Below are 18,147 nucleotides of genomic sequence, written 5' to 3'. Positions count from 1 at the left end.
ATGATACCTCACTTGTGTGGAAAATGGACAGGAAATGGCCCAAAACACAACGTGGACACATCACATTTTTTCATAGAAAACAGTGCCTACCTGTGGATTTTGGCCTCTAGGTCAGCCGGCCCCAGGGGGGGCAGAAATGGGCTAAAATAAATTTGTCCCCCAACCCCTCAACCCCCCCCTCCCCCAGGAGCGACCCTTGCCTAAGGGGTCGCTCCCCCTGCGTGACATTGGCGCCAAAAAAAAAATCCCCGGTGCCTAGTGGTTTCTGCCCCCTTGGGGGCAGATTGCCCTAAAATCAGCCAATCTGCCCCCAAGGGGGGCAGAAATGGTCTAAATACAATTTGCCCCCCAGGGGAGCGACCCTTGCCTAATGGGTCGCTCCCCATCTCTAAAAAAACAAACAAACAAAAATACAAAAAAACAATTTGCCCTGGCCCCTAGAGGTTTCTGCCCCCCCTGGGGGCAGAAATGGCCTAAAAGAAATTCCCCCCCACACCCCAACCCCCCCCGGGAGCGACCCTTGCCTACTGGGTCGCTCCCCCTGCGTGACATTGGCGCCAAAAAAAAAATCCCCGGTGCCTAGTGGTTTCTGCCCCCTTGGGGGCAGATTGCCCTAAAATCGGCCAATCTGCCCCCAAGGGGGGCAGAAATGGTCTAAATACAATTTGACCCCCAGGGGAGCGACCCTTGCCTAATGGGTCACTCCCCATCTCTAAAAAAAAAAAAAAAAAAAAAACACAAAAAAATGATTTGCCCTGGCGCCAAGAGGTTTCTGCCCCCCCTGGCGGCAGATCGGCCTAATAACAATAGTTAATGGGCCGATCTGCCCCCAGGGGGGGCATTTTTGGGAACGACCCTTGCCCAAGGGGTCGCTCCCTTATGTCAGTTTCAGAAAAAAAAAAAATCCCTGGTGTCTAGTGGGGTTTCAAAAGCCGGATTGCAAGCAATCCGGCTTTTGAAACCCTGGGAGAGACTTCAAAGGGAAGGAAATACATTTCCTTCCCTTTGAAGCCTCTCCGGGCCTCCCCCACGTGATTGAAAGAGAAATGCTGAGCATTTCTCTTTCAATCGCGCTGGAAGCAGAGTTCCAGCGCGATGGGGGAGACCCTGTGACAAATCAGCACGCACTCGCACGCTGACGTCACAGGGGGGGTGGGGGAAGGTCGGGGTGGAAGGGGAAGGACTTCCCCTTTCCATCCCTGCCTTTGGGGGGGTGGGGGAAAGCACACAGAGGGAGCGAGAGCGCTCCCTCTGGGCTGTGTGCCGAGAACGTAGTGGTTACGTCCTCGGCACAGCAGCACTGTGCCGAAGGACGTAACCACTACGTCCTCGGCACAGAAGGGGTTAAAGACTGTCATAAACAAGCAATGCAATGCCATTCATTCTTGCTTATATGCAGAGGTAAAGGAGGCAAATTGTCTTTGCCATTGCTTGTTTTACAGATATGCTGGTGTTACCCAGATAATAAGGACAAGTCTGAATTCTTCATCTGTGCAGACACTGTATGGCCTGTGACTTCCATCACAGATTGTATGCCCAAAAAATGTCAAACACATAGTACAGAGAAACTTGAGCTAACGGTTCTAGAAAGTTGTGCCAATATCTGACATGAGTATTCCTCCAAGTGTCTCCTGTTTGAACACAGCCTTCCTTCTTTCTAGATATATGCTTTTGCAGGAGTCTGTTTTGCATTACTCAGCGTCATTCGGAATTCTTTGCCTTTCTTGCCACAAGTCACCCAAAACTAGTGAACAATGCCACTATCTTCTCCAGGCTGAATTGTAGGAACTCCTTTTATATGAGTTATCTTCTCCTAATTGTCCATACTTTAACAGCATGATTAATTTTGTTCCTGCTTTGGCACTAGTGTGTCTTTAGCCACTTGATACGACTCCACTGGCCTCCGATCAATAAAAGAGTGATTTTTAAAGCTCACAGCAGAAGTCTTCGAACCACCTTTTTATCAGACAGGAGTAAAACTCCCCATGTACTTTAATATCGGCTAACTTAAATGTTCTGACATGTGCTGTATATTAACGAAATCAGTGTTGGAGGAAGATCCTTTTATTAGATTTTTTCTGGTCTTTGCAGTAGACCTTGTCTATAAGGTTTTAAGTTACAACAGACAAGGGCTCCCAAGAGTAGCCTTGGGTAAATTCATATAGTCAGTGATACCACCATAGAATCAATGGTACCAAATGGTCACTTTTTAACCTAATCACACATCAAACTATTAAAAAACATCAATGATGGCGCAGTGTGTGTGAGAAACAATCTATGTGCTCTCATGAACTTGATACACACAATTAGAAATTGATGATCAAAGATGTGTATCAGAAAACTGATAACATGGCCCATTTCTGTGTACAGTCTTAAAAGGGGTCAATGGTTCCGCTCCCCTAGAAAAGTATAGGGATCATCATTAGGACTCTCAAGATAAACAAACCCAAGACAGAAAGATCAACTACATCCAAAGTTAGAATGATCCATGGAATGTAGTTGCAGTGTGAAGCTCATGCATATAATAAATAAGATACTTACAGAACGGAGCGCAAACCACATTTAGTTACATATGAAAAGGTAGAATGTGGCGGCCGTCTCCCAATGTTCAGAGTGGATCATGCAGAGTGCAGGGAGGAAATATATTTGCATTTGTACAAGGACAGACCGTACCTGGATAGCAGCGCCCATTGAAGGTAGAATGAAAAATTTAATAAGGTGTACAGAAATATAGAAGAATGTGCAGCCTGCTACAGTGTAACTGTTAAAGAACCAGTAAATACTACTAGGGCAATCAAAGGTGGGGTGTGGTGCCTTAAAGACTAAGGGAGTCATTCTGACTTCGGTCGTCCTTTCACAGGACCAACTGCCAGTACTGGAGGTCATTTTGCCCGCCATATTGGGAATGTTCAGCTCGGACAGCGGGCGAAAACAGAGTTTCCGCCTGCTGGCCCAGTGGAACACTCACCACAACATTGAATCTGGCTCATAGTTGAGCCGACGGCAATGTTGTGGTGCGTCAGGTGCGACAGCACCCGTCGCGCATTTCACTGCCCCTAATTTGGGCAGTGAAATGCATGATGGGGCTGTGCACGGGGGCCCCTGCACTGCCTATGCCAATTGCATGGGCAGTGCATGGGCCCCCAAGCACCCCCGATGCTCCCATTCCACCAGCCTTTCCATGGTGGTGTTCACCGCCGTAGAAAGGCTGGCGGATGGGGACTCGTAATCCGAAGGGCAGTGCTGCTTGCAGTGCTGCCCTGGCAGATTACAACCACCGGGACCGTCAGCGATTGGACCGTGGCGACTCCGCCACGGTCAGAATGGGGCGTTCGGTCCGCCCTGTCTGCGGCGGTCTGTACCACCACTGCGGTCCTGGCAGTCAAAGGCCATCAGTGTCGGAATGACCCCCTATGGAGCAAGCCTGCAGGTAGCAGTAGAAATACAGCGTAGTATACAGGTCTCAGAGGGAGTACTGCTCATGCAACAAATTAGTTATATATCGTAAAATGTTGCTTATCTACAGAAACTTACCTTCACAATATTTTTGTCCTCGATATTCTTGACAAGATGTTTTGTTCCAACAATATTTTTTTCCAATAAATACTGCACATGATGGCTAATCCAGCAAACGAAACATTTATCTCACCTGTTTGACGTATAGAAGGCTGTGCGCATGCTCAATGCCCTGAACATTGTACGGGCTTGTATGTAAGTACAGTGGAAGAAGGCCTAGGAATTAAAGACAGAAGCCATCTGGAAAAGGTTAATGTTGGCATTGTCCCTTTTTGCAGGGTCATCCCCAATCTTTTTGCCTCCTTCCTCCTATTTTTCCTGACCTGTTGTTGTTGGGTTTTGAACTCTGAGCACTTTACCACTGCTAACCAGTGCTAAAGTGCATATGCTCTCTGTGTAAATTGTATTGTTGATTGGATTTCCATGATTGGCATATTTGATTTACTGGTAAGTCCCTAGTACAGTGCACTAGAGGTGCCCAGGGCCTGTAAATCAAATGCTACTAGTAGGCCTGCAGCACTAGTTGTGCCACCCACATTAGTAGCCCTGTAATCATGTCTCAGACCTGCCACTGCAGTGTCTGTGGGTGCAGTTTTTAAACTGCCAATTCTGCTTGGCATGTGTACCCACTTGCCAGGCTAAACCTTCCCTTTTTTAAATGTAAGATACAATCTCCTTGATGCAAACCCCACTACATATTCTTCTTCCACCTTAACTTGTGTCAATACAGCTCCAATGCCAACATTACTGACATCAGTAGTTAAGTAAGTTTTTGCAGATACATTGAAGACCCCCAAAGTAGGAGCTTCTAAGATACACCTCTTAACTTCTTTGAAAGCATGCATGCATTCCTTATTCCAATCGTATACTACCCCTTTTTTCATGTCTTTTTAATGGTTCAACAATTTCTGTAAAAAATGTTATGAACTTTGCACAATATTCTGCAAGACCTAAGAATGACCTTAACTCATCCTTGCAACCAGGTTCTGGTGCCTGCTCAATTGCCGCCACAATGCTTTTCTTAGGTCTAATGCCACAGCTACTTATAGTGTGCCCTAAGTACGTTACTTCAGGTTTCCGAATTTTACATTTTTCCAACAATTAATATATCATCCTGGAAGCACAATACATTTGCCATATCCCCAAAAATCTCCTCCATTATTCTCTGGAAAACGGCAGAGGCAGAGGCTAGACCAAAAGGCATTCTCTTGTAACAGAAAGCCCCATAGGTGTTACAAAGGATGTTAGATGTCTAGAATCTTCATGCAGATTCACCTGGTGATAGGCAGATGACATGTCTAAAATACTGAAGATACACCCTTTCCCCTTTACAGATAACATTTCTGAAATGTTCAGCAAAGGCTGTCTATCAACCCATATATTTATGTTCAAATCCCTGAGATCAATGCATAGATGAATTTTCCAGTGTCCTTTGGTGCCACCACAACCGGAGCAAGCCATTCCGAAGACTCTATGGGTTCAATAATGTCATCCTGTAGCAACCTATCCAGTTCCTCTTTCAAGGGGTCTCTCATCAGATTCAGAACATTTCGTATTTTATGAACCACTGGTCTTGCATTTTTCTTTAATACTATTTTGTGAGAAAACCCCTTCAAGAGACCCAATTTTGGTGAAAAGACCTCTGGATGCTTTTCAATAATAGGATGCCGGAGTCCTACACACACTTCCTCAATTTCTTCTTTCCCCATAACCATCACTGGTTCTTGCGCATTGGGATCGAGGATAATGCCCAAATCTTTTTGGTGACGCCAGCCCAATAGATTTGTTCTGTAGTCCGTAAAGTATACCTTCCCTTTAACAGCTCTTCCCTTAAAGAGGATTGTCATCCATCGCATACCAATCATTTCAATTCTCTTTCTTGCATAACCCACAGCCTTTAAATCTGGTTCCAGTAAGTTTCCGTTACCTGTGTTTGCCCACTCTGTTTCATATGTTTCCTTTGAGATAAGTGTGAACAAACTTCCAGAATCCGCAAGTATTTTGATTGGCACATTGTTCAGTAACGCCCCAGCATAAGGTTTCTCCAACAAATCCGTACTTTCCATTTTAACTTGCACTTTTGACCGTTCCATATCTGAAGTTCTATTTTCGACATCACAATCATTGAGCTCTCCATCTACAGATAATATTATTTCTTCAGTACTCTCACACACATCCTGAATTTCCTGGACTGTTTGACCACCACCACCACTCGGTTTCAGTTTACAAACTTTAGCAAAATGTCCTCTTTTGCCACAGCTGTGACAGATTGCATTTCTGGCAGCACACATTTTGCTAGAAGCGATATGTTCAGGTGCACCACACCGATAACACTTGATCTCTCTTCAGCCAAACTTCCTTTGCTTCTCTCCTTCCATTTCTTCGCAATTGTTGATGGATTTGTTTTTCCAGTGTTGACTTGCAAGTCACTTTTATTTTTAATTTCACCAATAATACTTTATTTGCTTTCCTTTTTAGGTTCATCCATTTCCTTCAGCCAAATAGCAGTGTGTTCTATCATCTTGGCTATTTGTATTGCTTCTTTTAAATTTGGATCTTTCATTAATAATTTCTTTCTTATTATTTTATCATATGTATGCCTTACAATCTGTTCTCTTATCAAAGAATCAGACAACTGTTCAAAAGGGCAAGACAAGGCAAGCTACATATGACGCAATGTCCTCATCCGCTCTTTGTATTCTGGAAAAAAAATTATGTCGCTCCAGAACAAGATTAGTCTTAAGTGTAAACTGATTGTCCAGCATTTGAATAGACATATTGTATACATTTGTAGGCTCCCTATCTCCCATTCCCAAGGAGACTTCAGGTAGATCTTCATATATCCTTCTTCCTTCGACACCCAAATGGTGTAGTAGAATCGCTTGTCTTCTGAGAGGACCATATCGATCACCCCCAATTGCCAGTATGTACGTTGTGAACATTTTCTTCCATTGTTTCCATGCAATGGGTGGTTCGCCAGGTGTTGCCAAGAAGGATGGTGGCGAAGACATACTTTGGTCCCCCCCCATCGTGTTCTTATTTTATTTATTATTATAAGTATGTATTTATAATAATAATAATAAATATTTGTTTATTATTATAAATATATTTTTATAATATTTTTTTTTTATAGACTTCTCCCGTTATTAAAACGGTACAGTTGTATCACACTCCTCTTGAAAGTCCTCTTTGTTTCTGAATTACTTTACTGCTGTTGTCCTTCTTTTATTTCCTTCACAAACATTAATTGCTAGGCATCGGGATCGTTGAAGCAAAATTGTACTCTCCTCAGATTACAATGTTCGTGAATTAAGGTTAGTACACATATTTTTTTCACAGAGCAATCTTTCCTGCTAGGCTTTCTCCCGAAGTTGCTTATATAAGCTCTATTACGCCGGCGCGATGAAAATTGAAATGTTTTACGACGCCATGTAATGATTCCGTAATCTTTACTATAACGCATACCCCAGGTTTCATAAATCATTGAAGTTCGCGAACAAAAAGAAACACTTCTATTTACTTTCGCCACTGGACGCAATCAAGTGCTTTCAAATACTTCCGCATTCAGTTGCTGTCTGCAAGGGCACAGACACGCGCTGGAAGAATGCTTGTGAAGGATCGGCTCGCGCGTTCAATTCACGTACAGTTACAGTTTGAAATGCGCAATATTTATGTACTTTTTAAAATATGTTTTTTTCCACAGTTCTTTGCTAAAACTAATTTCCGGAGGTTTTCTTTTTTCAATTGAAAGGCTTTTAAGGTTCAACAAGTTCTTTCATGATGATATTTTATAGTTATGAAATACCGCACCCAATTAAAGCCAGGTTCAGTCTATGGGCTTGTAGAAATTACAACCAGACTTGCTTACCACAGTTGATCATGAACAATTAATTTTTTACCTTGAAATGTTATCCAGATAATGCCAGTAGAATCGATAAAGTTCATAGGGAGCTATATTTCTTTCCAGGAGTGAAGATGTTTTTCAAAATCCTCCTCCTGCACGGAAGTCCCTTGTCGCCAATGTAAGGATTACGCTTCAAATATTCTTCTTGTATAAGCTTTATTGAAGAATAAGCTAAACTATAACATCTTCAGCACAGCTTCCCTCCACAGCTTCACTTCCTCCAGCAAAAACCCTCACTCGGGTCCCCACATTCCATATGATGTCACACCTTACATCATTGCATTCCAGCTTTTTCTAGTCTCTTCATTACAAGATATCTCCACAGATACCCCTAAGTTCGGCCCTAGGTAGCCCCAGGGGCAGGGTGCAGTGTATGGTTAAGGTAGGACATATACTAATGTGTTTTATATGTCTTAATAGTGAAATACTGCTAAATTCGGTTTTCACTGTTGCAAGTCCTATTCCTCTCATAGGTTAACATGGGGGCTGCCTTTAGTTATGATTAAAGTGTAGATTCCCTTTGGGAGTGGATAGATGTGGAGTTTTGGGTCTCTTCGCTCACAACTTAAAAATACATATTTTTTTAAAGTTGATTTTAAGATTGTGTGTTTGAAAATGGCACTTTTAGAAAGTGGGAATTTTCTTGCTTAAACCATTTTGTGACTATGCCTGTTTGTAAATTCCCTGTCTGGGTCAGTTTGACAGTTGGGCTGTTTGCACCTCTCTCTAGACAGTGGCACAAAAGCAGCTGGGGTGTAGCCTGCATATCCTGATGAGCCATCTGTGCTAGGAGGGAGGGGAGGAGTGGTCACTCACACCTGAAAGGGCTATGCCTGCCCTCACACAATGCAGTTTCCAGCCCCCTGGTGTGTGTCTGGGGCCTGGCCTGGGCAAGGCAGGATTTCACAAACAAGAGAGACTTTTCTTTGAAGTAAACCTACTTTAAAGGGCAAAATGGGTATGAGAAGGGCACCAAAACCACAGACTTTAGATCACGTCTGGAAATCGAAAGCAACATCTGCCTGGAGAAGAGCTAAAGAGCTGAGGAAGAAGAGCTGCCCTGCCTGTGACTGTGCTTTGTGGAGCTATCCTGCAGTTGCTTCTTCTGTCTGTGCAAGAGGACAAAGACTGGACTTTGTGTGCCTTCCTCCTTGTGAAGAACTCTCCAAGGGCTTGAAACTGAGCTTGCCTCCTGTTGTTGTAAGTCTCAGGGAAAGCAAAGACTTCTCTCTGCCAGCACCTGGACTCTCTGCTGAGACACCTGCCCTGCCAAGTGGTGCCCTATCCAGTTCCTGGGGCCTTGACAGGTGAAGCTGGTGGACCAAGGTTGGAAATCCACGCACAGGCCGTCATGCGGGGAAATTTCTGACGCAACCTCTGAGAGTGGCTAAAGAAACGATTCACCGCCGGCTCTGTGGCTACAATCAAAGCAGCGCTTGCAGCGCGGCTAGGAAATCGACGCACGTGGCTGGAGAAACGACCCGCGGCATCGCTGACGGACGCTACAACGACACAACATCGCTGGCCGCAGAAAAACAACGCAAGCCTGGCCAGACCTGAGGTGTTTTGTCCGGATCAACGCATCACTCTCCTGTGGTGAAAGAAACGACGCACGCTGATCGGACTGGAGAAGGAGAAACGACGCATGACCTCGCTTGCCGGTGAGAAATCAATGCACCGCTTACCTTTTTTGATGCACACTCGCCCGTATGGGTTATTTTGACGTGGCCCAGTTACATTTTCACGATAACAGCATTAGCGTTGTGTTTAAAAGAACATGAAGACTCTTTTTACATTTGAATTAGTAACTTGACTTGTGTAAGGTGGATTTTTTGTAGTTTTGGTCTTGTTTTGTTTAGATAGATATTTTGTATTTTTCTAAACATGTGTTGTGTCATTTTGTAGTGTTTTCATTAAGTTACTGTGTTTGTTGGTACAAATACTTTACACCTAGCACTCTGAAGTTAAGCCTGCCTGCTCGTGCCAAGCTTCCAAGGGGGTGAGCGGGGGTTAGCTGAGGGTGATTCTCTCTTACCCTGACTAGAGTGAGGGTCCTTTCTCGGACAGGGGGTAACCTGACTGCCAACCAAAGACCCCATTTCTAAAAGTTAACATGAAAGATTTCTCAACAGGACAGGGGACAGAAGTAAAGGTCTAAGAAAGATATCGGGAATTGCCTCAGACCCCTTTTGGTGGAGCATCATGGTTTTTTTTTTTTAAATAGTTAAAATAAAAATTTGTGTTCCTGGCATCATGTGAAAATATAAGAGTGGCCACCCATAGGCACCAGACACATTTAACCACCTAATTACAACATGACTGCTTTCACATTACTAAGTGATTGATTTATAATCTCCTGACCTTCCCAGCCAATTGACATTCTACACTCTGTATGGAAACCATCATCACATACATACACCACATACAGCAGCCAACAGCACTCAGCCATATTCCTGCTTTTATAGTGCATCGGACATGCCAGCTTCTAACAACGTCTGCAAGCTTGCATAACAGCACATAAAAACCTGGTAGCAGATCTTCCCTAGCCATACACAATAACATATGAGTAATATTTTTCTAATCACACATGTGCTGCTATTCTAGATAGTGCTAGTCAGTGACTTGTCATGTCAGCTACAAGGAGATCAGGACGAAGAAGCTCTTAAAGTTGCATGGTTAATGCACTGAATGGGTAATAAGGATGGAGAAGCTTATAGAAAAACACACAAATAAACAGGTACAACATTGTTAAGGAAGGGAGGGAGCAGGTGCCACTAATATTAAGGCACCATCAAGATAAGAATTAATTGGTAATCACAACTGTGTTCCTTTCTTGGTGCAATGTCATTCCTCCTTCCCCTGCTGTCAAAAACATTCTCTAAAGCTTTTAACTTAAGTAGCCAAGACTTGGCAAGACCAACTAACACTATATCACAGAGCAAGTTGGCATCTACTCACTATTCATTTGCATTGGTCAACAGAGAGTCAGCGATATGAGATCATATGTCTGTTGACTGACCAGATTAACTGATGAATCTTGTCTTCATCATGCTCCTCATGCCTCAGAATGTAATTAATTATTCAGCTCCTGATTCATCTGGTTATGGGGCATTGTGTGTGAAACAAGACAGCATTCCAAATGTCTGAGGCTAATATAAAAAATAATCATAAGTGTCTCTGTGACCATTTTATGGTTAAGTGATCAATGAAATGCCTGTACACCTTCAAGCTTTTCCACCTTTTTACTGAATCTTAAAGTCCCAGCATGGACTGTCCATTTCTGGTTCTTCTTCCTCTTTCAACTCTTCAAAGTCTTGCATTAGAGGCATACTTGTCTGAATTTGAGAACATGGTTCCTGATCAATTGGTTTCTGATACCTATAATTCAGAGTATATGTCAATGGACTGGAAGAAATGCATAACATACTTGTCTGAATTTGAGAACATGGTTCCTGATCAATTGGTTTCTGATACCTATAATTCAGAGTATATGTCAATGGACTGGAAGAAATGCATAACATTGTGACACAGCCTCAAGTGATTGGCATTCTAGCAGCAGGTACTGTAAAATAATAAATCTGATTATTTCCTTGCCCCACAATGCAATAGTCACTTGACAATAAGCAGATATGAGTATTGGTGTTTCTATAGTGGAAACCTAGCTGAGAAGCAACAGTCCTGTGAACAAAGAACGAGAGTGCAGAGTTGTACCAGTCAAGCAGTTTACAAGAACAGGTTAAAGGTAGGTTCCGATCATGTGAAGTGGTACGTCCAGGTTGATGCATTAGATGTGTATCTTATTGCTCTCTTACAGACAAAATAGGTCTAAAGTACATTTTCTCTCAGTTGTAACAATGTAGTACCATTTTGCTTGGTTTATTAATTTTAGCAGCCTGATGAGCGCTCTCCCATTGGGACCTCACTTTGTTTCCTCTCCTTATGTGTAAGATGTTGGGTCTCTGCCTTCTTCTTGATCTGTAAACCACTTTACTGGTGTCTGTCTTTTCAGCCATCAGATTTAGTAACTCAAAACCTTTTTTTCCCCGAGCCTCAAAGTGTCTAGTTCAAAAAATATGTTTAGGACACGTAAGGTCCTCTTGTCCTTTAATGCCAATCCGTAAGGAAATTTGGCTATCATCTTCAGTAGAAGTGATTCTTGAATCATAACACAGTTTTTTTGACAGACTTGAAAGTTCTACATCTTCACGTTCTACATTTTAAAACTGTTGTCTCTTAGATCTTCCCTGGCACATCAGAGGCACATCCTTGATACATAAGTTAGCAAAAATGCTTGCAAGTGAGCATCAAAAACCGTTATTGCAAGATGGATTGTTTTTTGTATTACTTACTGCTTCATGGTATCACATCTCCATCTGGGATCTGTACATACTTAACTAGAACATTAGCTGCATTGATGCTGCTTGGCAGACATGTGACTATTGGAAGTTGTAAGGTTTCATACATGGTCTTCGTTGTATCCTTTCTGTATTCATTATTCTGTGGATGCATCATGTAGACATACAATTGGCAGCAAATTTATCGGGAACCGCTGAGCAGTTGTAATAAATTTAAGAACAATAAATCAAAAGGTTTTATTGCATCCTTTGTTAAATCCTTATTTGAACATTGAACATTGAATAATGTAATGTTTCTACAATTGAATGATATTGGCTGATCACATCTAAGTTATTTTATTCCCTGTTATACCTACAGCTCTCTCAGGATTGCAACATTTGAACCACAGACCAATACTCCATTTGTGTTTGAAACTTTGAGCCTGATTATGAGTTTGTGGTTCAACCGCCTGAACTCCAGTACGGTGGTGGGAAGGCGGCTGTCAAGCCGGTGGCCTCCCCACCGCTGTATTATGGTGTTCCTGCCAGGCTGACCAGCGGAAACAGTTCAGCAGCATTGGCCTCGACCTCCTTAGGGAGGCGAGGCCAATGCCATCGCACACAGCACCCACGGAATGCGCAGTGTCTGCCATAGCAGACAGTGTGCTTTCTGAGGGTGCTGACAGGGGGTCCCCTGTTGCCCCACCTTTGCCTTTCTGCCGGCCTTTTCATGGCAGGGACCCCGCCATTGAAAGGATGTCAGAAAGGAGATGACGAACTCTGCACCACTGTGGCTGACCTCGACTTTCACCAACACTAACCCATTAGGATCTCTGAGCCTGGCTGTGGTGGCAATCTCCTGGCAATCCGACCGCCAGGATCATAATCTGGCGGTTGGACTGCCAGGGATGCGGCTGTCGGACCACCATAGCGGGTACAGCGGTCCTATGGACCGCAGTACTCATAATCAGGCCCTCAATTTCTTGCTATGTCTTGCTATGTAGGTTTGCATTTGTTACATTACGTGCATTAATTATAGTGCTTTCCTGCTATGAGTCACATTGGAAATTAAGGACCATATTTAGAACTTGATGGATGGGATACTCTGTCACAAAGGTGACGGATGTCCCTTCTGCCGTACTATGATCCCCATAGGACATAATGGAATCATAATACAACGGACGGGATGTTCGTCACGTTTGTGACAGAGTAACCCCTCCTCTGAGTCCTAAATCATCACTTATGGAAATATTAAATAATGAGTCCTTTTTAGTGATAGTTGAGACACACTTCTATTACCAATGTCCCAGTTTTAATTCAATTTGAGGAATCCCACAAACTAGATGAACAGATTTATAATAATCAGTATGTATACATTGTTTCCAAACTATCTATAAAGTATTGAAAGCAATTGTAAAGTGTGGCAGTTTGATAAATGCATAAAAGCAAACTAAGTCAATTTGTATGGTCCAACGGCTCCAACATTTGAACTCCGGGACGGTCTACTCTGTTGGGGAATGCACACACAGTAGACCATCCTAAGAAAGGGAATAACGAGTATTACGAGCAGCAAGGCGTTTTCTTCATTTTGGATAACCAAAATATGATCTGTCAGGTCAAAATTAAGAATTTTCAAACTCTTATATAAATTATTTTGAGGTATTGATGCCGTGGTGGAAACTGTTATCATTATCTGTTATTCACAGAACTGGAGAATGACATGGAAACCGGGCAACATATTGTTGGAAGAGGTGGCTACCCAAACCAGGATGGACTTGTTCAGTGTGACGCAGCCATAATGGAAGGGCTTCCTGGTCGCTTTGGTGCTGTAGCAGCTCTGCATGGGTATGTTCAATACTGTGCGAAAATACAGTTGTCTTTAAGCTTTTATACATCATCAAGTAATTTGTAGCTCATTATTATTGTCATGTGGGGCCAAACACCATGAAATGTCCGATGTTTAAGATTCTGTATATAAGGAGTGGGTGTCTGGTGCCTCATGGTTAGTGGTATGCTATCTCACCTGCTTCTCTAACGTGCCTCAAATCAACTGGAATCGCTGCTGTTTAGTAGTTACCAGGCTGAACGATATATTTTCTTAAGTATCTGGGAGTTCAGGTAGCAGCAACCTGATAAAACAGAACGTTTTCATTTGAGCAGAGACTTGCTGTGTTCCGAGAACAGAATTTGGGGAGATTTGTGAAGACTTTTCCTCTCTGCAGTCAGAGCGTCAGACAGGAGTAATAAGAATATCATATTTACCGGGATGAGAACATAACTATTATTACGTGTTTCACCACAGCAGCTTCCAATGAAAGTTAACATGGAAAAGTCAGCATCTCCAGTAGTTGTGGTCCACAGTGGGGGGCAGTTTAAGAGTGCATCACTTCACTTCCAGATTACAAACGAGACATTAATTCATTAAAAGAACTCCATGTGCTCAATTGTAATGAAAGGTCAGTACTATGCGGAAATGAATTTGCAGAGGGGGTTGAATAGTTGAAAGGACTACAGAAGGTTCTTGAGCAGAAGTGTTTTATACACAACCCGCAACGTCGTATTCTGCAGTCTTAAATCTCGAAGGGGTACATCTTCTTTGTTCTGATGAATATGGTATGCATGCCCATGGGTAGGTTCGAACTGTTTGTTTTCACAGTGTTTAAGGCAAAGATATGAAACAACACTTTACAAATGGAAGTAATCTGTATCCAGCTGTCAATAGAATCAGCATTTATAATTCTGGAAAAGGCAGAGAAATAGGAGGTAAGAAAGAGAAATATTGGGTGAAGGAAACGGAAAGATAGAGAAAGTACTACATAGTTAATAGAAGGCAGACAAATAGTTTTGAACCTAGGAAATAGAAGAAAATGTCTTTAGGATTTTCTGGAAATTAAGGAGGTGAGTGCGCCAGACTATTGCAGATTTCTTCTGCTGCGCTTTTGAAAAACAGATTTTTGGCTTGGTCAGATCTGGAGTCTTTAGAGCAGTGGTTCCCAACCTGTGGTCTGAGGACCCCTGGGGGTCCGCAAAGCCTCCTCAGGCGGCCGTGATTGCTTCGAAAATTAAGTAATATTAACAGTTTAGGTCCCCACTATTTAGTAATGGCTCAGTAGGGGGGTCCCCGGATTCCAATGATGATTCAGTGGGGCTCCAGTAATGATAAATTAGGGGTCCACAGAAGTCAAAAGTTTGGGAAATGCTGCTTTAGAATATTTAGCTTTTGAAACCTTTGGACCAACTAGAAATGGAGAGAACACTGGCTAGGTGATGATTTGTGTGCAATTCCTGTTCGGTATATTAGTTGTTTGCTTTGAAGTTGATTTTATGTGGCACAACCAAGATGGTATGGCTGTACATAACTCATTTAGAAATAAGATTCACTTTATTTCTGTTCAACAGTTGGGGTTGATAGTAGGCAACTGTAATCGAACATTGTAAACTATTGCACAATAAATAAATAAACATATTATTAAAATTTAGTTAAGAACAACTATTTTTGGAGGTTGAACTCTATACTGTTGATAACTTTAGAAAGGCGACTGTTGATAATAGGATTTTATATTCTGACTCTGGGCGTGCTTCCAGACAGACCTCCAACATACAATTTGAAGTGTTAGAATAAAAAAGAAACTAAAATGAGGAGGAAGTCACTATGATCGACGAAAATGAGACGAATCAACAATTCCAACAAAAGTCTATAAAATGTGAACTTTTAATAAAATTAGAAGAAACTACATTACAATGTATCAGCAGACCACTTAAAGGTAAGCCAAAACACTGAGTAAAATTGACTCTTGTATTAGATTAATTGCCCAATTTAATGAAGAGATTAATGAAATCTTCTGGAGTCCTCAGTAATGTACAGATGTTTTAAATATTGACAAGGACTTTACTACATACTTATCTTAAATAGGCTCGAAGTCTGGGTAACACAATATAACAGAAACCTTTAGAACATCAAGCTGACTTTCAAAACCATCCAATATATGTTTAAATGCCATAACAATGGTGCAACTTTGAATCAGACAAACTATTCAGCTTCATGGATTATAAAGGGCTGAAAAACATATGACGTCTGTTGGGACAGGAATGTCCCCTGCATTGTCTACAGTTGTATTTCCCTGCCCAGAGTATATCTGGTATGCTGTTTTTTATTGTTGTCTGTCACTGGAGTAGATAACTACTGAGCTTCTTGCATAAAGTTCTACTTCAATGTGCAAATCGTGATCCTAGCGTTAACATCCCAAGTGTATGTTGTACATGCTTGTGTATGTGGCCTGCATAGAGTGACTGGGGGTGAGTGTTTGTATTGTTCAGCACTCCGTCCATCATCCTTTTGTGTGGCCTTCATAGTACATACATGGTGTGTATGAGTGATCCAGAGAAACGGAGGCCAGTGGGATCTATTTTGGATACCCCAAACCTAGCTTCTGCACAAGTTGGAAGAGAGGTTGCTCCCCCAGATAGCGGAACTGTATTGGTGACATTCCCGCTGACAATCCATCTCTCGGAGGGAGGAGACCTAAACACTGAAGCAGGGATTGAGGGGACAATGGTACATTTGATTAGGCCTTTTGCTGAGTGGAACTGCAAATTAGCCTCCACAAAGCATTGTCTTTTGGCAGATGGTAGGGGCGAAGGTTGGGACTGTAGTCTGTGGTGTTCAAGTTGAAAAAGACCCTTTAGGTGAGACCAATCTTTTGTATTTCCCCTGATCACATTTCAGTGTGGCTTATCACAGCCAGGTATGGGTTCACACCTTTTTGTGCCTCTGTTTAGCTCACATAAAGGTTGTATCTGGAGAGCAGCCTGTAAAAGATACTTTAAAGAAGAACGACCCAAAATCAGTTCAGAAAATCCAGGTAGTAGATTGGCATCCCCTTTCTGCTTTGAGTGTCGCAACAAGGGACCGACTTACCCACCAAAAAGAGTGTTGCGCAGTCTATTCGGTCGACTGTTGGGCAACTAGAACTAGGGTACAATTGTTACTGACTTCAGGAGTTATCCCCTTGAGTGGCTTAAGGCGATCTGAAGCCGTGAACTTGAAGTTGGCTTTCTAGAAGGCTTAGGCTGAGATTGAGGATAACGCCATGGAGTTTGAGAAGGAGAAGCTAAGATTAGCTCACCAGGAGCAAAAGGAGAGACTGGAACAGTGGGCCAATGGGAAGAGAAAAAGGGGAGTGGGAAATGGAATGAAAGGAAAGGGAGAGAGAATAGGAAAAACAAGCTCAGGATCGCAGGATAGGTACCTATGTCTGGGAAAAGCAATTCCACTTTTAACTCTCCTGGAGTACCTGTGGAGATAAAAAGATCTTGTGCACATGTATGTGGATGGACACAATATTTTGGAATTCTTTGCGATCTTTAAGATTGCTTGTAGAGCACAGACTAAGTGATGTGCCTAAAGCAGACACTCTAAGGAGTTGCTTTTCCATAGAAGATCTGGCAACCATTGGGAGGATGTTTGTGGCTGAGCAAATACATTAAGAGTGAATGAAGGATGCTCTGATCAGATAGTTTAGGCTGAAGCCCTCGCAGTACCTTCATATGTTTATAGACAGCAGGAGAGAAGATGGTTTTCCTTTTGAAACCTCAATTCATGGCACATTGCATAATTGGAACGGGTGGGTGAGAAGAGTGGAGGCGAAGGATTTTCGTGCCTTTAAACAATTGCTGATGACATTGAGACCCAAGGAGGCGTGTTCTTTCCCGCTTAGGCAATGAAGTCAGGTCTTAAAGAAAAACATCCAGAGACACTTGCTGCGCTAGCTGACATGTTATCACCTAATAGAGTTAGAAAAAGGGGGGAGCAGTATGGCTTAAAGCAAAGATGAGAGAATAACTCTCAACAGACTAGTTACAAACTGAAAGGTAAGGACTAGGGCAATTCTGAAGGTTCCAAGGGAGGGCACAAGCAGAAAGGTAATTGAGTTCCAAGTCAGGAACAATACAAAAAGAAGGGAGGACAGAAAGGTTCTTCCAAGCCCAAAGTGATCACTTGTTATAGGTGCCACAAGGAAGGGTATTACAAGAGAGAGACTGTTATACCATATGCCAGCTGCCCCCTTCATAGAGAATGTGTTGACTGTGGAGGGAAAGAGAACTAAGAGGGCAGTGCTTCACTCAGCCTAGTGGCAATGGACAGTTGGAAAGGGAACCAGATGCTCTGAATACAGCCAAATACAGTGGGTTCTGTGTTAGAAGCTAGCATCAAAGGGATGACGTTTCCTGCCCTGAGAGATACATGAGCTTACTGAACTATGGTGGAGAGGATGTATCTTGAACTAGAGGAGTTTTTTCCTAGTGTAGTGGTATAGGTTTGGTAGCCAGTGGAAATAGCGTAGAATACCCCATTGCCTGAGGTGAAGAAGAAATCATTGACAGGTCAGCCAT

The 18,147-nt window shown here is 42.6% G+C and overlaps 1 protein-coding gene across 1 annotated transcript in view; it reads left to right on the top strand.

Moving 5' to 3' along the window:
• The window catches only part of LOC138295758 (N(4)-(Beta-N-acetylglucosaminyl)-L-asparaginase-like), a 307,883-nt gene that overhangs the window by 90,719 nt on the left and 199,017 nt on the right, over positions 1 to 18,147 (top strand). Inside the window, exon 2 of the mRNA XM_069234263.1 lies at positions 13,461 to 13,599. Within this exon, the coding sequence (XP_069090364.1) occupies positions 13,461 to 13,599 (139 nt within the window). The remainder of the gene's footprint in view (positions 1 to 13,460; positions 13,600 to 18,147) is intronic.

This window comes from Pleurodeles waltl, chromosome 5 (genome assembly GCF_031143425.1).
Source record: "Pleurodeles waltl isolate 20211129_DDA chromosome 5, aPleWal1.hap1.20221129, whole genome shotgun sequence".
Lineage (NCBI taxonomy): Eukaryota > Metazoa > Chordata > Amphibia > Caudata > Salamandridae > Pleurodeles > Pleurodeles waltl.
Note: the sequence above shows the minus strand (reverse complement) of the source record. Positions and strands in the feature narration are given on the sequence as shown.